Source organism: Citrus clementina, unplaced genomic scaffold (genome assembly GCF_000493195.1).
Source record: "Citrus clementina cultivar Clemenules unplaced genomic scaffold, Citrus_clementina_v1.0 scaffold_5, whole genome shotgun sequence".
Taxonomy (NCBI): domain Eukaryota; kingdom Viridiplantae; phylum Streptophyta; class Magnoliopsida; order Sapindales; family Rutaceae; genus Citrus; species Citrus x clementina.
In genome coordinates, this window is record NW_006262201.1 from 36,207,179 (window position 1) to 36,230,618 (window position 23,440).

Consider the following 23,440-nt stretch of genomic DNA (forward strand, 5'->3'; position numbering starts at 1 on the left):
ATTTTTGTGCATCTCCTAATCATTAAACAATTTGCCTTGCCTAATTATTCAAGTCGCTAGTTATTTTATTTCTTGAAACTTTTCTAAAGTAAAATTTTTAATTTAGTTTTTCATCAAACATAAAATTACTTTTAAATAGCCGTTATAATATTTGTCAGGCATTTTATAGATGTGATTTAAAATCTACAACTGTCAGGCAACAATATGAAATGAAACCTGAGAATGTGTAAATTTTGAGAACAAGTTAACTTGTTTCATTCTTTCAAAAAAAAATATTTTACAAAACATCAAAATGTGCGTCTAAGAAGGATAAAATTATGGTGCAACTGTAGTATTATATCACAATTGTATCTAACTGTTAAATTCAATTATAATTGTTACCATAAACTAAATTTAACGGCCAAAAATAACTATAATATAGTATCATAATTGTACCATAGCCAGACCCGTCTAATAGATAGCAAAATACCGCATCAATTATTTATTACCGTTATTAAATTAAATTTTCAACTACAAGCCTGCAAACCTGTACTCGCAAATTATGGGCCCAAAAAAATTCTGAGTCGCCTTCTTTGATTCGAGCAGTACTTTGGTCCTTCGCTTGCATCAACTTGTGTCCACGTTCACAAAAAGAGACAAATCAGAAAGATTTTAAAATTTTTTTTAAAAAAAAAGGCAAAGGCGTGCGAATCTTACCATTGATGATTGCTTCTTGTCTTTGAAAAGGGGACCACTGACCTTAAATTATTAAAAATGTAACATGGAGACGTGCGTAAAATTCCAATTTCACCCATACTGATCCTGTAAAAGATAATGGCATAGAAGTAATCTCGAGTTAAATTTGCATTCCTAAGTTACTGCACGTGGCTGATTTTTGTTTGTTCCTTCGAACTTGTAACGCAAAGTGGACGGACGAAATTGCAGAACTGGGGGCCACTGATTGATTATTATTGTTGTGACCGATTAATTTTGATTTTTGAGGCATCGCAGTTGGTGGAAGACATATCTAATCTGCCATTATCTATCTAATGAAAATTAGGAGGAGAAATAATAAATCGTAATTATTATTGGGACTCAAAACTTGGTACTCTTGATATGAACGAACGGATGGTGATGATTATCTTCTGATAGTACAATTGATTAGTTTTGCGTTTTGTAATAGAAGCGAGGTTTCATTGAAATTTGCGGTATGAATAATAAAATATATTTGTAATAGTTTTTTTTTTATATATTTTTTTCTTTCTTTCTAGTAAATATAGGTTTTATATTGTCAAACTCAAATATTAAACAAATAAAAATTAATCCTCCTTTTTCTTTAAATCTATGTTGTTAGGGAATTATTGAATATCGACAATCTTCCTAAACCTTAAATGATTGTCCGATTTATACAATATAATAACAACGATTGAAGAGACAACTATATCTATATGCATATCTTTTCCCCATTTTATTTCGCAAAGTTATTTCTATTTATGTCACGTGCAACACTTTTTTTGAGGGAAATTTGTTTGAGCCCCATCCAATAGGGGTCAAAATTTCACACATCTCGAGACCAGGGAAATGAAATTGAGCAGCAGAGCGAGTACAAGATCCAAAACACTAATCACATGTAATCATGTGACCCAACTTGGCCGGTTGTTAAACTAGAAATCTAATCACAAGTGCTCGTGATTTCATAGTATTTAATTTCCGGGACATGCAACAAAACTTTTAGTTTTCCCTTTAGAGATACATTTTCATCTTAAAGATGTTTCATTTTAAATAAATAATAAATTTAAAAAAAGAAAAAAAGAAAAATAGGCAGAATGTCAGTTGGGTCTTAATGTTTATTAATTGTACAACTTAGAATCATATTTAGTAAATAACTTATACGTATCACTATACGAAACCCTTTCTACCTCGTGATAAAAGGCATCATGTTAGAGTTTGACAAATAATATATAGCAATGAAAGAAACCAATTTTTTTTTTTTTTCCTTTGTAAGGATCCAAGTTTCAATCTCCCCCAATATTTGTTTACATTTACCATTACATTCCTAGGGGATATATGTTAAAAGCAATCACAAGCAGTGTGGATCTGGGTGGCAGGTTAAAAATTCTCTTATTTCTTTTCTTGTGCAGTCCAAGGAATTTGGTCTGACGTGACACATTCTAAATAGTTTTATCAAAATCTTTATGCTAATAAGTAGTAATCTGTGGGCGCGATATGGTTGATTATCAAGAAGTCTTCCTTTAGTATCCCAGTTCCCACTCAACCTACCAACCAATTGGCAATTATTATTACCAATTACCATTCAGCTTGGTGCAAAACAAGACAAGATACTAGAAGATTCATAAAATCAAGAAGACCTGGACAGAAAAGCGAAAGGCAAGGCAGTGGAATTTTGTCATTGCATGGGAAGGAACCGGCTGGGATTGCTTTGCATATGTAGATTTCCAAATTCCAATGACGGTTTTGCAGCAACCACTCACCCCTTTATCAACATAACTGCAAGGGACAAAACTCAAAAGGGCCAAAAAAAGAAAAATAATAACCTAAAAATAAAAGAGAAAACAGAGAGAACCCAAAAGAAGAAGAAAAAAAAAAAGGGATTAGAAGTTGCTTTTCTTTAAGCCAAGAGGCAACCAGATAATCCTAAACAATTACTTATAGGCAGGCTTTGAATGTCAGGTGTTACTTTAGCGATGAGAAGTGTAATTATCATGCAATACTGACTGATACATAACATTAATTATTTTCTCTGAGCGGAATCAAATTCAACCGTGTATAGTGACGGAACATTAATGGCGGGCCATTGTTCGTAAAGTGGGTGGCAACCTGTTACTAATGACTTGACACATCCGTGAGAAATATCAATGTGAGTGGGCCATCTCTCTTCTCCCAGAAATAGATCGAGTAAATTACAAGTTATTTTTAAATAAATCTTATCTCTCACACAAGAGTGCCAGTTAAGCGAAGCTAAAATATACAAGGAATATTTCACTTGGAATAGATTATGAGTAACAGATATAAACAACAACAGTTCAGTCTTTACTTAAAACATATGCATGTACTACATACCAACTCCAGCATAAAGAGGAAGCTCCAACGAGAAAAAGATGCTAGAAACGGAAACAAAGTTGACAAGGAATTACAGAGCCTAAGGTGATGGAGGCCAACCATAGATACCTGCATCCTCTTCGATTCCATCATAGAACCTTAGCTCAAGCTCTTCCAGCCTGCCTTCAGCATCCCACATTCCCTCGTAGATTTCATCATCATCATCATAGTCACCCATTTCACCAGCTAGGAATTCCCAGGCCAAATACTCGGATCCATCTGAATAATCCGAGCAATCATCCCAGTCATTCATTTCATAGTAGTCCATCACAAAGGGCCCCAGAACCTTCAAATTTGGGAAGTTCCCTTTCATGAACTTGTCGTCAAGTTTCACATCCCAGCACCCTCTCAAATCCAAAAACTCTAGCAGGGCACAGCTCGAAAGGATCTTAAGAACAATTTCTGTGCTGATAACATGGTAAGCCATCTCAAGTCGCTTAAGTTTTGGCATCGTTGAGGCAATGGCATTGGCCTCGTCATCTTGTGAGAGCTTGTCAGCTGTATCTAATGGGTGCATGTTTCGGCATAGAACCACAAGCAATTTACAGTGTTTTCCTATGGCCTCCAAAGCAGGAGCACCAATTTTACTGCAATAGCTCAAATCCAAGAAAGTGACCGCAGACAACCTTCCAGCTATCTGAGCCACTATGGAGTCACTCATTTCACTTCTTGGAAGTCGCAATGTCTGAAGGGAACCAGCACTTGCAGAACCAGGAAAAAGATCCACATCAGCACATAAAAAGTCAAGCAAACAAAGAGCCATTAAATAAAAGTTCAATTTGGAATAACATGGAAATGTTCACTCTGCAGTTATCTCAAAGATTTAAGAATAAATATAAAGATTAACTGATCTAACTGAGATTCATGGCCGATTAAATGAGTAAATTTGGCAAGCACACCGTAGAATTGATAGGCTTATCTTATTGCAGTCTTAACCAATAAATTGTTTAAGCACATCAAAATTCAAAACAGCATCACTACAGAATTCATCCATGAAATACCAATATTACTAGCACTCACTACAGAACAAAATTATAAGAACTAAATGAAGGTGCAGCAAGAAAGTGCAATTGTGCTTACTTTTCTGCAATCAAGGAAAACATCATATCATTGTGCAGGCCAGAAACACAGAGCTTGCGGAGAGATCCAGAACTTCTTGTGATCAACATTTCAACCATCCGATCGAGGTGGTCCGGTTGGCACCGATTACTCCATTCCTCAATGTCAATCTCTTGCCAGCAATATGGTCCAATTACTGCTCTACGCCATGATTTGCAAACCCCTGGTATCACGGTTAATACCTCCTGGAGTGACAGATTTCTAAAGATCAGCCCAAGAGCATCAGGTATTAGTTCATCCCAATGCCTAAACTCACTTTCTCCTTCCATTTAATCTACCTTAAGGTACTGAATACACAAAAAGTAGCAAAAATATTCAAAGTTAGACTCATTCTATAAATGTCCACATAGAACTTATATGAGACAGTGCCTCAACAATGAACGTTAATGATAACCAATTATCACAAACAGACCATGAGAAGTAGGAGATGTTATCGCCTACAAAAATATCACCAGTTTTTACATTCCATTGAAACAAAGTGAAGAATTATTCTTTGTATAACAAGAAAGCATAAGGAAACTGACAATTTGCCAACAAAATGAACACACCTAGTGAAAAAGGAGAATTCAATATGCAAAAAAGGGAAAAGAATTACTAAAGAAAAAGTCTCAGATAAATACAGCAAGAACAAAAGGGTGAAAAATGGGACTCCTTTTATTTCTCCGATAATAACAAAGCAAGGACCAGACTTGGGAAACATGATAGGAAAATCCATGGTTTGGTAATTTGGGCAAGAAAAAAACTGACAAATAAGTAAAATTTGATGCATAAAAGACACAAATAAAGCAGCTTTAGAGATCCAACAAAACCCACTTGATAAAATTGCCTAGATAAACTATCAGGCGCATGAGAATCAAAAGATATTGAATTACAAGGAAACTTTTACAGAGAAAGTGAGCAAAGGGCACCAAAACTAACTAATCAAGGTCACAGGAAAACGAACCTAAAGCAAATAATCACTGCATGCAAATTACAGAATGCTTGAAGGATACCCAAATCCCACAAAAAATGAGGAGGCAAAGCAGAAATGTTTACTAATAGATAGAACTTTCATAACCAGAGGAGCAAAACAACCCACAGCATTCATCATAGTCACAAAATCACTTTCCTTTAGCTCGGTTTCCCCAGTTTCCCAGTAACCAGACAAAAGGCAAAAAGAAAAATGATAGAACAAAATGTTTTACATGCATACAAATTTCGTGGGAATTTTCTTGAAAGGGCAGAGGCTTTCTTGGTTTAGATTAAGAGAAAGAAAAAACTCACCGGTTCGTCCGCCTGAAACGTAGGGCAAACGCAAAAGACAGAGAGAGAGAGAGAGAGCAACGAAAGGCAAAATGGTCAGTGAGTGATAGAGAGAAAGAGAGAGAGAAAGAGAAAGGAAAAGAAAACTACAAAAAACCAGTTCTATCTCCCCACCTAACCAAAGCTATCAATGCAACCAACAACAAGAACAAAGGAACAAGAGTAAAAACAACTGAGTGAAAACGCAAAATGCTTCTAGGTAGTACGTTTTGGGGTTAAAAAGAAAATGAATTTTGGGAACGGTACTTGTGCAATTTCGAAAAAGAAAAAAATGAGAAAAAACAGTTCGCTTTGACTTTATTTTATTTTAACATAATATGGAGAAAGCAGGACTGTAAAAAAAGAAAAAAAGGAGTTAAAGAATTGGTAACGTTTATTTTGTATTAATTGCGGGCTACCATGGTTTTGTGAAAGATATGTTTGAAAAAGAGAGTGGGACTGCGGATAGAAGATAGATACGCGTGTGGACTACGTAGAAATTCGAGTACTTGAGGCTTTACTTACTCCACCGAGAAAAGGACCAAAAGGTGCTTAAAGAGATTTAGCATTGGCACTTGGTGAAAACTGGAAAAAAGGCGTTCACCGACACGAGCTCGTGGCTAATTGAAAGGCCCATTTGAAATGGGCTGCGTGGGTTTTGTTTTTAACAGAGTTGGAAAATTTGGAGGAGTTTACTTAATTGTTTGTTGGCTTATTATTTATTAACCGAAAAAGTCGGTGCAGTTTGAATTGAAGGACCGTCTCTGGTTCCGATGCTAATTGCCAGTTTTCACGAATGCTATTGAGCTATTCAATTCGCCTATGGAGTTTCTGACACCTGAGTTGCTTGGAGAATGGGTTATTTGAAACGCAGTGATTGATTTTCTTTAACGTGGTTTGAACATATTATTAAATGGCTAGGAGCCTTGGCTGGCAGCTGGGTCATGAGAGACGTATGCGGTGTGTCGGTGTACAGAGGTCGTGTCTCTATCTCAGACGCATGGTTTCAAGGAAATCATCCTGCTGCTCTGACTCCTGTAGCTACGAGGCCGCAACTTGCAACAAGGAGGTCTAATTTCTGGCCTTTTTCTCTTTTTCACATTCAGCTGCTGTTTGATTTGAACATTGTAACTTAAATATTTAATAAATGACTTTTGTTATGTTACATAATCAGCGTAACATATATAATTATGTAATAATCTTAGATGAAAATTTAATGATTGTAAAAATAATATGATTTTAATATCTTATATTTTCATAATCTACATACATGATTATGTAACGTAACAACCTCATTAATAAATATTATTTGTTATGGTTTAGAAGTTAAAGTCATCCCAACTAATAAAATATTTGTAATTTAACAATAAGAGTGCTATTTAGTGATTTTGAAGAATTAATTTGAATCTCAATGATATCTACGTAAATTACCTGAAAAAATTATAGTTTGCAAACTACTTTAAAAAAATGGCCACAATGAGCTTAAAATTAAAATAATAATAATAATAATAATAATAATTATTATTATTATTATTATTATTATTATTATTATTATTATTATTACTACTACTATTATTTTAAAGGTTAAATAAAAAGAGTAGAATTTGAGAATTTGAGACTTTAAATGTATCCAAATGAACAATTAAAGAAGAACTTCCAAATTGACCTAAAAATTTTCTAAGCTAAACCCTTCTTAATTTAAGTATCTGGGTCTGTCACTAAAATAAATTAAATTTATCTCACACTTGTATAATGAAAAATGTATAATATCTTTATTATTTTTATCAAAATTATTATTTAAAAATCATAATTATTGTACACTACCGGTACTTATTTATAACTAACAAATTTTATTTTATTTTTTGGTTTCACCGCAACTTAAAAACGTCAATATTAGCCAGGGACATAATTTTCATATTTAATTCCGAACATGCCCATTCTTACGTTTCTCATTTCACTGTCTAAATTGTAAACTACCAAATGTGGTTCCTCATCTCGTGCAGTCATGCGTATGCGGTGGGTGCAGGGTGCTCTCAACTTTTGCATACTTGTCCCTCCCGCTCGAGAGAGAAAAAAAATGGGAGTGGAGTCTGGATGGAGATCAGATCACCCAAAAGAATAACCGAAGTCGTATTTTCTATCCTATTCTTTTTCCCTTTAATTAATATTTTTTGGTTGTTCTTCGCTACTTGGGATTTGAATTTGATGGCCATGGAGAGTGGGTGGGTTTTGAAAAATATAAACTCACATCATAACCCATTGAAAAAGAAAAAAAGAAATGACTCACATATGTCGTCAGCAATCAGCATCAAGCCAAGAAAAGAACTGACAACCTCAACACGTGAGTCAGTCCTTGCATGCATTCATGTCTGAATGGAGGTGATAACAGCAAAAAGCAAGTAAATTCTCCCTCGCCCTTTCAAACATTTTCTTCTTATATTAGCATTTAGCATAGCTTATTTAGCTAATTCACTGGAAGGATCCATCTCTATCAAATCCTAGCACAATCCAACATCAGGACTAATTGTCGCTTCACACATTAGTGCTGAAACCTGAAAGGTTACCCGTTGAGCTACTTATCCCTTTATGCCAAGATTCAAGAGAATCAGCGATAACTAGTTACATCCCACATCTAAAGGGGAAAAGCTACTCAAAAGATGCTGTAGTCTAATCCCATAACAAGAAGAAGAGCCCAGAATTTAAGCAAAGCGTCCTTTGATGTAACCCCACACTAATGGAGCCTACAGCCTACGCCCTTCAATAAAAATTTCCAGCAATTTTTTGGGTGTGATTAACCAACTACTACTCACAAGGCATGACAAAATATTGATATCAACTCCCATTGCTCCACGTGACAAAAATAAAAGAATAACGAATGAATTGGCAGGGGCCTTTCTCATTTTTCCTTTTGGGGTTCAACGGCAGACACACCGAGAGACGGCAAAGTGACAAGCTGGTCTCAATATTCAGAATAGCATTTGTAAAAGTACCACTGGTTGCTCCAATATACTACATCCATATTCATGAAAATAAGATTTCAGTTCATTGACCACCCAATTGAAAACCGCTGACTTACAACAAATGCAATATATCATCAAGTAGTAATACAGATTTTCTATAATAACACCATCTTCAACAGCCAACTAGCATGGCAAAGCCAAAAGGGGAATAACTCGGCAAAATTCATACTCTGAAAGTACATATATTGAATTTCATAAATTCCTACTGATTTTACTGTGCACAAAGCTTCTCAGGAAGTGATTCTTCGGTCTCCACTGCATGAATCCATTTTAAGGCTGAAACATCAAGTTACTCCCTGATAAAAAAAACAAAGCAGAAATGCATTACTAAGGCATCAGGAACACATAAGGATAACAGCAAACTTTTCTATGATAAATTACAAGCTATAGCTACAACTCATCATAAACCAACCCTTGTTGTATGTTTATAAAAGCTACAAACATGTAGTAGAATTCTGGAAGTTCTTCTTTTCAAAATCAAGGCAATACAATGAAACACTCGATCTAATCACTTGAACTGAACTTACAGATAGTTAAAAGCCATGGCAATACAAATATAAACACCATTGATCAATGATCATGCACATGACACCAAAACTTCTGGAAATTTTTATGACAGCCCACAATTTTGATTGCAGGATACCATTGTCAATGACTACAGCACGTTGACGATGAATGGGGAATCACTTGTAATAGCATTCATAAACATTCATCCCATAAGCATTGTAAGCACATACAGTTCAAAGCTACAGGGCCGTAACTTGGTCCATGCAAATATAAACCCTACCTCTCTGTGTTTGGAGTCGATTCAATATTCTCAAAACTAAGATCTTAGATTAGATAGTATCACTAACCTCAATCAACATGATAAGAATGATGAATTTAATACTTTTCCAGGGGTTGATCAATGTTTATCTAGTTGTCAGGGTTTAAAGCACAACAAGATACGACCACAGACAGGAGATATGGTTAAGTTCTATAGCCATACATGAATATGGTGGCTGTGCATCTGGTTGTAAAGAATTTCAGGCCATTGGTAGCCACATGTGTTTTCTTCAAGAGTGGACTCAAACTGACCTATGCAAAGCAAAGATTAAGCTCTGCACAGTTCTTTTACATTTACTGGATGCCTAACATCCCATGCATTTCACTGCAGAATACAAAATGCACAGGAATTTTTTCTTTTTTTCCCTCTCTTTCCTTTTATGGCAGCTTCAACAAAGTATCAGCCATTTCAGCGACCAAACCTTGTTTCTGTTTACGTTGTGTTGGAGTTACAAAAACTAACCTTCAAAAGGCCTTGTTTAGGAGATATAACATCTAACTACTTACTAAATAGCAATGACAAGCAGATAAGACAAAGTTCAGACCTGGTTGAGAAGGAAAAAAGTGGCAAGCTTCTTAATGGTAGGTGACTGCAAAAGGTATTCTTTTCTTCATTTTCACTAATTCTTTATCCTGAATGATTGGCTACCATACCTTATTGAAAAAACTATATTCCGCACCCCCCCCCCCCCCCCCCACCAAAAAAAGAGGTCACTGAATTTTCAAATTTGAATACCGTAAACAAGCATGAAGCACAGCAACTAGAGTTTCAAACTTAGAATTACATACTGCATCATTTTCATAGAATTTAGCGCACCTCAACCCATTATCTTTAAAAGGTTAACCCAGTAATATAAAGTCTATATATCAAGTGAAATCAAGTAAAAATTCAACAATAAAAAGAATGGAGGTACATATTTTAACTGAAAATCATGCAGAAGCATATATCTAGTCATCATTAGCAAGTGCATATCGCAACCATATTCAATTTTGTGTAAACAAATATATCAATAATCTGATTATATGTTAATCAAAAATCAATTATTTCACTTCAAGTACAACCAACTTAACAAAGTAATATCACCCAATATAACCAAAGAAATCAATCATCAAATTAATTCGCAAGAGGCAAAAATATCATACCATCTAATGAGTGACCCGAACAGAAAATGCTGCATGATGGGCACCTTCTCAAGCACCTCGGCCTTGTACATTTTCAGCAAACCACTGTTAACCTTGTTCCAATTAGGCACACCACTAATATCATCCAACAACGGCGAGTGTTCAGCAAACAACCCCTTTTTCACCTTCTTCACAAAGGCAATGCACGAAAGGTACATATACTCATCCGCAAAGTTATCTAAAATATCCTGATTATGAATTGACTTGGGCTTCATATACTTGTGATCAATCAACTGTGAAGAACCAAATATGAAGGGCAAGAAATGATAATCATCTAATCCCCAAACACCGTGAGACCCCGCCGGCTCCAAACAATACACTAACTGCAACTTCCTCATTAATTCTAAATACTTAGCAAAAACCCTAGACACAACAGCATGATAATCCTCTTCTTTAATTACGCCCATTCTAGCTAAGCAATATAACCAAGAAGCGAAATTAGTTTCATGACCGGTACCGTAATCAATACGACTCGAATTACCGAAACTGTCGTTAAAATAGGGAACGATCTCGATAACAGCAGCCTGAAGTTCATTTGGCAGAAAACGGAGCATTAACGACTCACTGTTGTCCGTCAAACGGCTATGCCAGGTTCGGTACGCGAGGTTACCGTAACGAGCAGATTGTTGAAGCGGAGGGATTTCTTCGGCCCATTGAAGTAATTCGTTAAGGATTGACACGATGGTGTTGATCGTTTGAGACTCGTGACAGGGATCAGAGATTTTGTGACCCCGGATGGATTCGGAGAGGGCGACGACGAAGCCGAGGAAGTTCTTGCCGGTATCGGAGTCGATGAAGTGGCGGATGTCGTCGGGGGATTGGATTTTTTTGGAGGGGGTTTGGAACTCAAAAGGGGCAGTGATTGTGGGGACTTTTTGGGATTGTGGAACCGGGGCCAGGATTATTGCCTGTGAGTGGTTGTTCGGGGGAAGGTTAATGGCCGGAGCGCGGACTGGCCGGTAGTTTGGAGGCGGGGATATATCGGAGTATAATGATTTTGGAGGTGGCGGGAAAGTGGTGGGGCCGCCGCACTTGGCGCAGCATTTGGGCGATGGTGATGTTTCAGGAGATTGGTGATCGTGATTTTGTGTTTCCGGTTCCATGTTTGCAAGGATACTGAGCGAGAGTCGATCGAAATGGAAATGAAATTTATTAAATATACAGTATGTTGGAGAATGAAGATCGTTCGATGGAAATGGGCCAGGCCTTTGGGCTTGAGGCTTTACTGGTCTGGTCTGGCTTGGGCTCTAGGTGGAATTTGTCGTTCCATGTTTTATACGATGAAAATTAATGAACGACATTTCGGTTGATTAGCATTTTTTATAGACTTGCGTGTCGTTCAGAAATTTAATTTTAGGGCTCAAGGTATATTAAAAATGAAAGGTTAAATTTAAGTACAAATGCTTTAAAATGAAATCTCTAGTTGTGAAGTAAAAAATTGATTTTATTTGGTAAATATAATTTCTAATATTAATGTAGTTTTCTAGTGGCATCATATTTTCGCTTTTTTGTAGCATGCTTCTAGGGAAAAACTTAAATAGAATAATTTTCGTTCACTAGTTTTGCTCGAACCAGGACCTCAAACTTACGCTGCTCATATTACCGAAATATCACGTGAAAAACAAAAAAAAGGTGATTTTGATTGATTAATCTAAGAGCAAAGATGATATTCGTAGACGACAACTAAATGCAATGGTTATTGCAAATTTACAACAATAATCTTGACAAAGTAAATTTAATCACAACTAAAAAATATTTTTTTTTTGCACTGTTTATTTATATTTATGACAGTTTCTATATCAAAAGTAAAGCTGCAAAATTTTGACAAAGTATATATAAAAATTAAAATGTCTTCCTGGACTTTATGATAGCTAAAACTTGACGCCAAAACAAAATCACATAAGCTCAATAGTAGCTTGTCTACGGCAGATCTACAGACGAGTGCCAATATAATTAATTAATTAATTAATAACATTTACATACATTTGTCCATCTTGTTTTAAATTTTATTGATTACGCGAGTGTTTTACACGTGGATGTCTTTGGGTCCCACATCGCCGGCAGCAAGTATTTACGCCCATTCGCGCCGTTGGCGTTATAGCTAGCTCCGGTGGTTTTGTCGACCAAAACCTCACCGGGATAACCCGGGTACGCTCCTTTCCCGAATTTACCAGGACACGCGCTCACGGCCTCCAAAGGCGCGTCAGAAGGCCCCTGATAGTAGCCGTTGTTAAACGGATTAGTCACGGTTCCCGCCAGAACCGTGGCCAGATTGATGATCATCCCGTCAACACCCACGTCTCCGTTAGGGGCAACTAAGGGCGGAGTTTGGGGGCCGTAAATGGGTTGGTGAAACGGCCACGCGCACTGGCCCGGGCACTGACTCTCCGAGTTCCCAACCCAGGCGTAAGCGAACTTGCTCTCCTTGCTTCGACCAGCCCCGTGGGTCCCACAGCGACTCATGCAGAACCCATCGACCACCACGTCGGATGAAGTCAAAACGACGTTAACAGCGTTATTTTTAATCCCAGCTTTGGAAGCCAGGGATATAACTTGCGGGGTCTTGAGCGATTTTCCAAGCGAGTAATTCTCGTCAAGGACTTGATTCCCAGCAACGACGGAGCGTGGGCCGCCTTTGTAGGCCTCAGTGGTCTGCCACCAAGAAGAGACAGAAGGTGGCGGGGTCTTAGCAGAGCTTAGAGATTTGAGAAAGTCAACGACGATAGACCTCTGTATTGGAGAGAACTTGCCATACCAAACAAGATTAACAGTCACGTTGCCATTAAGAAGTTGGCCGTTGTGGTACTTTAAAACGAGGGGATGTTGTTCCGCGAGAGCCGTGAGCTTTCTCGTAGAAGCAAAGCATGAAAAATGGGAGAGCAAGAGAAGCGAAGAGAGAATAACAAGATGGTAAATAGAGGCCATGCTGAGTTGAGGTATCTAGAAACAGATGATGTTTTGTTTGGAGAGAATCGGTTATTAATGGGTTTGTTTTGTTTGAAGAGACACCGGACAAGCTGAGGAATTTATAGTGTTGGAGGTAGTACTTGTGAAGACAGCTGGCTCAGGATAAGAGCAATACTGTTAAAAAGTGACGCGTGTGGTTGACTTGTTGGGAGTATTAATGAAACTGAGAATTTAATGGTTTAGTGAAATGAATGACGTGACAAAAGGGGAAAATTAAGGTTTCATCTTATCAGCCGAGCTGATCCGGTAGCCTCGCTCACGGGAGACATCCACGGCGCTACTTGTTAAGCCCCTGTTTCCAAGGTTAAAGCACGACAATAACCTTTTCTCTAGGGTCTTGTATTGGCCAATAGAGAAATTTAAAATTTTTCAATTTAATTACAGCTTCCACGCGAGTGGCTAAATGCGAGCTACTGAGATTTTCTAGTGATTGGTCAAAAATGGGGAATCGGCGAGGTTATAGGATATGCAAGTTGTGGCCATTAGTATCATCGATCAACTTGTGTTGGAAAACAAATTTATCGAACAAGTCAGAAGCTGTAATAATAATAATAACGCGGTTTAGCCATCGGCTAATTTCGTCTCCATGACCAGTTCGTCTTTCTTGTTAACTTCTCAGCTGTCTTCTTTAATGCATCGACCGAATCGTGCTTAATGAAATGTGTTATGTATACCAGTTGTTAAAGAGTAGTGACATTTTTTCAATGGCGGTCGACTTACATATGGCGTGGCAGTTACATTACCGTGGCATGGAATCCTGGCAATGCTAGAGAAATTATTGTTTTTCTATTTAACTTGAATGATCTAGATTGGTCAATAACATCAATGCCATGCAACGGTCCATCTGATATTCTAGGAAAGTGCTTCGTGGATTGATATATTCATATGTTAATTAAAATCGATTTAATTTTTGAAAAAGCACTGAGGCGGAGTTGGCACCTCACATCAGTGTACCACCATCCAATGAAATTGCGTTGCATATACAAAATGTATTTATGCTAATTTAAAACATGACGACTAAAATCATTTATTATTTGCCCTGTTGTAGCTAAAGCTGGGGATGCTTTCAATTGTGGAATTCAAGGACCCTTTTTGTGAATCGGATCGGCCGAAATTCTAAAATCCCCGTTAGCTACATGCACACATTGAGTTACTATTATCGTTATTAACGATGATAAGTAATACATATTAAAAAAATTAAAAATAATATATTTAACGAGGAATTAGTCTAAAGATGATACGGCACTATTAGCTAGCAAAGAGGGCTGGGGTGGGATATATGCTAATGAATGAATAAAATTAAGTCCAGTGCGGATGTTCAGCTCAGTATTCTTGGAAAGAGATAATGATGTCGTATTATTGTATTTTTAGGCTCCATTTAATGTAATTTTTTAAATAGATCTTTTATTAATAGAGATTTTAGTGAAAATATTTTAGTTGTTTAGTTGTTAATGAAATTTTTTTATAAAGTTACTTTAATATATAAGATTTTTAAAGTTATGTTATGAAAAGAATCAAATAAGATTATGAAATAAATAAATATATTTTAGATATTTTAACTCTTTAAAAAAAAACCTACAAATCATGCCCTCAAAAGCCTAACATTTGAACTTTTTGCAAGTAGAGGTGTTTTTAGTAGATTTTGGGTGCGTGTATGAACGACACAAAACCAAACTAAGAACAATAATTTAATTTTTATCGGGAAGCGGGATGCCTCGTTTGTTCGGGATGTATGCCCTGTTTTTGGTTTAATGGAGTAAAGGAGGAGTGAGAGGATGGTGGATATGGTGGGAAGTTCGACTCCAGATGTGAAGAGCTTCCAAAAGTCACATTAATCCTGCAAAATAACAAGAACGAGGTTAGAGGTGGAGCCGGGAGTGACCAGTGACCACACTTCGACGCTCAAGTCCGAGTTGGATTTTCTTAAGTTAGAGAGCTTACAAGCTCTCAGTAATGGAGGCTTTAAGGTGGAAGAAACCTCAGCTCTTGTGTGTGTGTGTTGGTTCTTATGACAAAAATAAAACCTGAGTACTTTATATGGTGTAACCCGGCTGTCGTGCCACCTGTCGTTATTTTATTAGCGTTCCTTGTTGTCATGTCAGATATATTTTTATCCTTCACACGTGTTACTACTTGGGTATTTCAAAATATGCTTGGAGAACAAGTTTGAAGTGTATTCACGTGTTAGGCGTAAAAGGGTGGTCCTACGTACCTCTGTTAAAGCTGTTGAGAATTTACAGGCGTTGGCAGGGGAAAGCTGGTGGTCTTAACTGTCATAGCATTAACCTTTTTGGCTTATTTGCTGGCGCGACAAGCTGCTGTCCCTTCTTTTGTAGCATGTGATTTTCTCATTGATTCCTTTTTTTTGACAAGAAATCAATCAATTTTTTTTTGGGATTTGGGTTAATCTATCTCTTAACATTTTTATGAATATTTTTATGACATTTTTACCCTTGCTTGGCGTATCCCAAGTACCCCACAAAACACTTGGGGTACCCAATATAGGCCAACATTCTTGTGATGACTTTAACTACAAAACTCCATATCGACACCTGTCATTTTTCTTTACTCTTTTACTTTTCCCCAAACAATTGGAAAAATAACTCATTTAATCTTTATAAGCTCTACTCAAAATATAATCAAACAATACCAAAAATTTTAAAAAGAGCTTATAAAATTAAATAAACATTTCTGATAATAAACATGCATTTATATAACTGAATATTATTCTTACAATGAGTAGTTTAGATAATGATATGTTAATATACATTCATTATACACGTACACACATTTATTTATATTCACTGTATGAGCTTACTACAAATACAAAATTGAAATGTCGACATATTAAAATTTGTGATGGGCTGAGAGCAAAGAAATGTACCACTAGTATTGGGTGATAATTTTTCAGTAAATTAAAGGAAAAAAAAAAAGTAGAAAGAAAGGCTCCATTTTAAATTCTTCCAATCTTAAGGTGATTTGGCAAATTCAGAGCCATAAAATACCCAAATTCGAAATCTCAGTTGCAACTGGGGGGGGCGGGGGGGGGGGGGGGGGGGGGGGGGGGGGCGGTGGTGGGAAGGCCGATTCCAATTAATAAATAAATTATAGTGGTAGCCTACCACTGGTAGGTCCATGGAGAACATTTTTGTGTCCAAGTGACAAAACAATCCTTTATCCCTCCCGGGATATAATACAAGCAAACACAACAAACCTATCTCATGCCAAACGCTACCCGTAACTAAAAGGCATCGAGCAGGCAGCTTCTACGAAATAGCAACCATACATTACGACCCATGACTTTCACGCCAATTTCGGACACTCTGAGAATGTTATCTCTTCCATCACTCCAAACTGTCACACGCAAACACCGACCAGGCGCGCACCCTGTCTCCTCTCTCAAACTCAGCTTCCACTTTCCGAAAAGTTTGTTTGGTTTCAGTGCATTTGCCTTTCCGACTTTTGGCTTCCATTATTCTTGCAGAGACATCACTGACATTACGCTGGCTACTATACCTCTTGGGAATGATTAACTAAAACCAGGTTAACGTTCCTTTAAAACGCACTGATTGATTGTTTAGCTTAATGCATTAATTTTGAAAATAAGTTGAAGAGCCCACTGCCGACCAACACCCAAAAAAGGAAAAACCATAACTTGCTTATTCATGTTCTTGCGACCTACCATAAACTTTGAAATACTTCACCAACCCACTAAAGAAAAAAAAAATTAACACTTTTTCTTTTGAAATTGTATATGTTGTAACCTTTTCTGAAGAATATGTAGCGAGTAGTATTGTGTGAGATAATATTTTGTCATCACCTAATGCTATTATATATATTGAAGCATCATCATATCTCTTGCCTTTCCACTAAACCTGAGCATCCGCCCTTTATATTTATATGTCGGTTAATTATAACAATCTCTTCTCTTAATAATATTTTAATTAATTAACTTGTAGTTGATTGGAATTTTTAGGGTTCGGCCGATCTATTTCATTTATTATCAGTAGCTTTATCTCATCCCTACATATTGTGGAAAATAATTATATACGTTCTCTCTACAAGTATTAAAGTGTATAGTATAGTTAATTTGCACTAGTGTGTGGGATTGTTAGTAAGACTGAATAATATTATCTTTAATTAGTATTGTAAATAGTTCCTGGATTCCATGCTAATTACATACTCCCCAGCACCAAGTGAGGAATTATTCATGAAAAAAAATACGTTGCAAGATTATCTGTAAGTTAAGGCTAATGCATAGATTCATAATTCATTTTACATCTTGAGCTCTTCTTTTCATTTGTGGTCCTGTAATAAATTAATTTATATTACATTTACTCAAATATTCTCCCATAAATGATCCTCTGTATAGATAGCGATTGGAAAGATGTCACTTTTTAACAACTGGTACATGCAAATTGCATTAAGCACACAATTCAATTTATGCATGAAACTAATTAAAGAAGACAGCTAGCTGTGAAGTTAATGACAGGGGAAAAGTTCACCGGGGCCAAAATTAAGGGATGGCTAAGCCGCGTTTGTATTAATATTATATGAGGCAAAGGCATGGGCTGGCCAATTATTTACGAGCATTACTCTGCTGACTTTATACTTCATGCTATCACTTTCAACACAACTTTAACGTGGGACTCGTATCTTTTTGTTTTTCCTCCTAATTAATCCAAAATGTGAAGTAGATACCTTGAAAATGTGAAATTAATTAACTTCGCAATTACACGGAAAATAATGAAATCCTGTTAATTGGACGCTAGAAGGCTAGGCCCTAGGGGAAATGGCAGATTTGTAACCTTAGAAACAGGGGACGAGTAAGTAGCTCGCGTTCTGTCTACTGCTACGGCGAGGTTACCGGATCAGCTGATAAGATCAAATTATCAAAACCTAAAGAAAGATTTCTTCCCTTCCCCGCATATGCCTACAGCTACAAGTCGGCTAATAGCTAACTAAAGCATCTTTGTTAATACCCAACAAGTCAATTCCACGCGGCACTTTTTTAAGCCAGCTGTCTTCACACGTACTCCCTTCGTTTCTCCACTATAAATACCTTAGTGCACTCGATCACTCTCTCTCCAAAAGCAATTCTCTTCACATCTACAATCTGCTCACTTAAATTCCTGCATGGCTCCTATTTACCATCTTGCTATTCTCTCTTCGCTTCTCTTGCTCTCCTCTTTTTCACTCGTTGCTTCTACGAGAAAGCTCACAGCTCTCTCGGAACAACAGCCCCTCGTTTTAAAGTACCACAACGGCCAACTTCTTAGTGGCAACGTGACTGTTAATCTTGTTTGGTATGGCAAGTTCTCTCCAATACAGAGGTCTATCGTCGTTGACTTTCTCAAATCTCTAAGCTCTGCTAAGACCCCGCCACCTTCTGTCTCTTCTTGGTGGCGGACCACTGAGGCCTACGAAGGCGGCCCACGTTCCGTCGCTGTTGGGAACGAAGTCCTTGACGAGAAGTACTCGCTTGGAAAATCGCTCCAAACCCCACAAGTCATATCTCTGGCTTCGAAAGCTGGGATTAAAAATAACGCTGTTAACGTCGTTTTGACTTCATCCGACGTGGTGGTCGACGGGTTCTGCATGAGTCGTTGTGGGACCCACGGGGCTGGTCGAAGCAAGGAGAGCAAGTTCGCTTACGCCTGGGTTGGGAATTCGGAGAGCCAGTGCCCGGGCCAGTGCGCGTGGCCGTTTCACCAACCCATTTACGGCCCCCAAACTCCGCCCTTAGTTGCCCCTAACGGAGACGTGGGAGTTGACGGGATGGTCATCAATCTGGCCACGGTTTTGGCGGGAACCGTGACAAATCCGTTTAACAACGGGTACTATCAGGGGTCTTCTGACGCGCCTTTGGAGGCCGTGAGCGCGTGCACGGGTATATTCGGGAAAGGATCGTACCCGGGTTATCCCGGGGAGGTTTTGGTTGATAAAACGAGCGGAGCCAGCTACAACGCAATCGGTGAGAATGGGCGGAACCACTTGCTGCCGGCGATGTGGGACCCAAAGACATCCACGTGTAAAACACTCGTTTGAAAGCATGGTGCTTACGTGTAAAATGTAAAAATTGTCACTTCTTGCAGTTGTAGATACGATTGAGCGCTCGCTTATGATATGTTTAATCAACTTAAATTTGTTTTTTTATTATTTTTATTTTTTCGATGCGATGTAAGTTTTGTCATGTTTAAATAAACAGGTGCGTACCCGGGTACGTGTTCTTATTGAATTTTGTTTAGAAGATGGTTAACACCGCTTTGATGATCATGTTTCTTTATTTATTTACTTATTTAAATGGAGAACGATGGTTCGGGTATTATTATATATTCTGGTGTTTGAAGGAACCTAAAATTATTCATTAAAAGATAAAATTACTTTCAGATATGTTTGATTAAAGCGCGTCCAATGATCATTTCAGTGCTGTCAATTGATCTGAATTTGAAATCTGAGTACAGTTTACATGATGTGAAATCAACTGGATAAAAAATCGTTTTTAATCTTTTTTTTTTTAAATAAATAAAAACTAATAATTATGCTGCTATGGCGCATCGGATACCTCATGCTCATATTATTATGGAATTCAATTCATCAGAACGATTCTTGAAACTTGCTTTGCGAAGCTGAGGAATAGAGAGTCCACCAAAAAAAAAAAAAAGTTACATACATTTAATGGGGAAAGAAAAAGTGATCTATGTTTTGTATTCAGCTTCCTGGCGTCTTTTTCATCAATATATAATGGTTGAATTTTCAGTCATCAAGAGTAATGGGAGTTTCTTATGTCACCTTGAAATGTAGTAAATTATCAAGTTTTCTAAAGTAATAAAATGTTAGACATAAAATACTTTTTTTATAATCATTTGTTATTTTGTTATTTCTACCTTAGTAAAATGATATCAACCCATTAATTTAAACTCCTAAGTTATAGTTTAAAGGGATTAAATTCTTTGAACTTTTATTTTCACTCAAGAGGTGTAATTAATTAACTAAGTTATCCTTTCAGCAAGCACATTGTTAAATATTTAAATAAGAGGAAGATTCCCTTAGTTTAAAATTTTCACTTAAAACGTTACTTAAACTTTCATCAATTAGATCTAGATTCATTAAATTCAATGGTAGATGAATGAACATCTGACTATTATTTTTTAAATAATCCACGATGTTCATGGAATTGATTTGATCACTCTGTATAGCTAGCTAAGGGGAATAGAACAAACGAGTGAAGGGAAGTGACAGAGTTGAGTGCTATGTAGTCCGGCAATATATAAGGTTGGAATTTGTGGAAAAAAAAGCGTTTAAAAAATATTTTTTTTTTGTTTTTGTTTGAATCAAGAGATGATCATGAGTGAGCCCCAACTGTGTGAGACATTTTTAAATCCGTATCACAATCCAAACTAATCCTCGCTCGCACCGGATCGGCCCGTAAGGGGTAAAGTGCTGGTTAAAATAGGGATTCCATACGAGAGCCGAATTTGAACCATTGACCTCTCTTAAGGAGTGAGAATATCGAACTATTCACACTAACCAACTTTGGTTAAAGAGTTTAAAAATATTTGTTATGGTCAGTGAGACATTTTTGGTTGGCCTATATGGAAGAGCATCACTTAGATCTTCTGGTTGTACCATTTACTGTGTCACTTTTTTTTTAATTAATTTAAAATTGTGATGTGTACAATTTACAAATGAGTGAATAATTAACAGCAAAGTCATGATATTTTTAGTGCCACAGTGGTGGTAGGTTTCATGTATCGCATTTTCTATAAACATCACGTGAGCGACATACATTTGATGGCTTGAAACTCTTCTTTCTTACTATCTGAACTTTTAAGTCCAAAATAGCTGCCTTTGTTCAAATTCCCTGCTTCAAATGACGCCAATTTTTGAAGTTGTTACACTTACTCTTGGCTCCGTTAAATGTATTTTAGCGCTTTTAAATGGAAGATAATGTCTGGTATTGAAAATTCTTAAATGATTCAAATTAAAAGATTATTTATTGAAACGACAAGAAAAAAAAAATTACAAACATCGTTATTCTTATTTTTTTATTTAAAAATTTCACACTCACGTAGCTGCAATTTGCACATCCTTTTCTCCTTTTTGGTTGCAGTTTTCTACGATGATCCGATAAAAGGCAGTTACGCACCTAAAATTCTATGACATAAATCACGCGAAATTAATTTCTCAAGAAAATTATTGGCCATAATCATTTTAAAAGAGACCGTTATTCAAGAGGGTCCATCTTGCTCAGGATTTAGGGTTTTTAGCTATAGATAATTCTGTCTAGGCAAAAAGAAATTTGTCCATCAATTGGGTAATGTATAAAATTTAAAAAAAAAAAAAAAAAAGCCCATCTCAAAACAAATCATTTTCAGAAAAGCAGCAAACCAAAGCAATTTGCTACTCTATTTTATTATCCGCAAGAGGAAAAGAAATAACAAATTAAAGAATTATTACACACTATCTATAATCCTTATACAATCTGCTAATGATAAAAATCCTAATATCCCTTTTTAGACCAAAGTTGAACAAGAAGATGTGGCAGGATCATACAAAGCAGGAAGCAAATACTTCCTGCCACCAGCCCCATGAGCATTGTAGCTGGCACCAGTTGTTGAGTCGACGAACAAGTTTCCAGCGTACCCAGGATAAGCACCTTTGCCATAAACTCCAGGACAAGCTGAGGCAGCCTCTAACGGGGCCTCTTTCGGGCCCTGAAAGTAGCCATTTCCAAATGGGTTGGTGGCGGTCCCTGCCAAAAGGCTAGCCAAGTTGATCACCATTCCATCAAGACCCACATCATTGTTTGGTGCCACCAAAGGTGGGCTCTGTGGTCCGTAAATGGGCTGGTGAAATGGCCAAGCGCATTGGCCCGGGCACTGAGTCTCTGAGTTACCAACCCAGATGTATGCGAACTTGTTGTTCTTGTTGTGGCCGCTACTCTTAATGGATCCCGAAGCAGATCCGTGAGTCCCACATCGGCTCATGCAAAACCCTTCAACGGCTACATCAGATGCCGTCAACACAACATTAATGGCATCTTTTTGGTCACCCTTTGAGGCCAGCTTTACAATATCGCCGTTTTTGAGCGACTTGCCAAGTGAGCAGGTCTCATCGGAAATTTGCTTTCCCAAAGAGAGGGAAAGGGTCGATTTTTTGGAGATGAGGTGGTAGTATTTCTCTGTTGTTTTCCACCACGTGGCAACAGATGGTTGGCTGGCTTTTAATTGGGAAGAATACGAGGACAAAGAGGTGATGAAATCTGAAATAATGGCTTTTTGGGAAGGATTGAACTTGCCATACCATATGAGATTGATTGCAATTTTGCCTGAAAGAAGTGCCCCGTTGTGGTATTGCAAGAGCCGATCAGGTTGCTGCTGCGCTTGTGCTGCCTCATTAAGGGTTCTCGCAGCTATAGAGATTTGAAGTAGAGAGATCACTATTAGTAGCTTCAAGAGATTTTGAGGAACAAAAGAAGCCATTTCGAAGACTAGTAATTAAAGAGAGCTTTCTTTTCTTCAAAGCTGAGATTGCTTTGTTGTGGTGTGTTTGTGCATTTAGCTGAGATGCAAGTGAATGGTATATATAGGTGCAAAAAAGTGCTTATTTTAATTTTCATTTTTTTGAAGGATATTTTAATTAAATTGTTTATTACAAGGAACGTGAGGTTTAAGTAAAACGTATTGAGCAAGGGAACCTGCTCAGAAGGAGACAATAAAGGCACTGCAATGAGATGGCTTTACTTTGCCATTTACGAGTTTCAACTTCGCCAGCAAGAAAAAAAAAAAAAGAGACCCAACGGTTCGCTTAAGCGCGTTTTTCTATCCAAAAAGAAAATACCAATCCCACGCTCGTCTGTTGACACCGTAAGATCACAGCGATCGTGATACGGTCATATGAGGAGCGTGAGGGCCAAACACGAGTCAGCCTCGTAACTCCGAACT

The 23,440-nt window shown here is 37.3% G+C and overlaps 5 protein-coding genes across 5 annotated transcripts; 1 reads left to right on the forward strand and 4 right to left on the reverse strand.

The window, feature by feature from the left end:
- Positions 1–2,845: 2,845 nt before the first annotated feature.
- Positions 2,846–5,789, reverse strand: LOC18042603 (F-box protein FBW2). The gene is made up of 3 exons (XM_006433888.2): positions 5,482–5,789; positions 4,180–4,505; positions 2,846–3,800 (listed from the first exon to the last, which is right to left on the reverse strand). Exons 2-3 carry the CDS (start codon positions 4,485–4,487, stop codon positions 3,140–3,142), a joined length of 969 nt encoding a protein of 322 aa, XP_006433951.1. The 5' UTR covers positions 4,488–4,505; positions 5,482–5,789; the 3' UTR covers positions 2,846–3,139.
- Positions 5,790–8,370: 2,581 nt separating this feature from the next.
- LOC18043029 (serine/threonine-protein phosphatase 2A activator) lies at positions 8,371–11,657 on the reverse strand. The gene is made up of 2 exons (XM_006433892.2): positions 10,488–11,657; positions 8,371–8,815 (listed from the first exon to the last, which is right to left on the reverse strand). Exons 1-2 carry the CDS (start codon positions 11,627–11,629, stop codon positions 8,809–8,811), a joined length of 1,149 nt encoding a protein of 382 aa, XP_006433955.1. The 5' UTR covers positions 11,630–11,657; the 3' UTR covers positions 8,371–8,808.
- A 640-nt stretch (positions 11,658–12,297) lies between these two features.
- On the reverse strand, positions 12,298–13,549 carry LOC18041890 (protein EXORDIUM-like 2). Its single transcript, XM_006433893.2, has one exon. The coding sequence runs from the start codon at positions 13,449–13,451 to the stop codon at positions 12,540–12,542; it is 912 nt and encodes a 303-aa protein (XP_006433956.1). The 5' UTR covers positions 13,452–13,549; the 3' UTR covers positions 12,298–12,539.
- A 5,042-nt stretch (positions 13,550–18,591) lies between these two features.
- Positions 18,592–19,731, forward strand: LOC18041891 (protein EXORDIUM-like 2). The gene has a single exon (XM_006433894.2). The coding sequence runs from the start codon at positions 18,630–18,632 to the stop codon at positions 19,539–19,541; it is 912 nt and encodes a 303-aa protein (XP_006433957.1). The 5' UTR covers positions 18,592–18,629; the 3' UTR covers positions 19,542–19,731.
- Positions 19,732–21,851: 2,120 nt separating this feature from the next.
- LOC18040878 (protein EXORDIUM) lies at positions 21,852–23,068 on the reverse strand. Its single transcript, XM_006433895.2, has one exon. It carries the CDS (start codon positions 22,976–22,978, stop codon positions 22,010–22,012), a length of 969 nt encoding a protein of 322 aa, XP_006433958.1. The 5' UTR covers positions 22,979–23,068; the 3' UTR covers positions 21,852–22,009.
- Between the last annotated feature and the right edge of the window lie 372 nt (positions 23,069–23,440).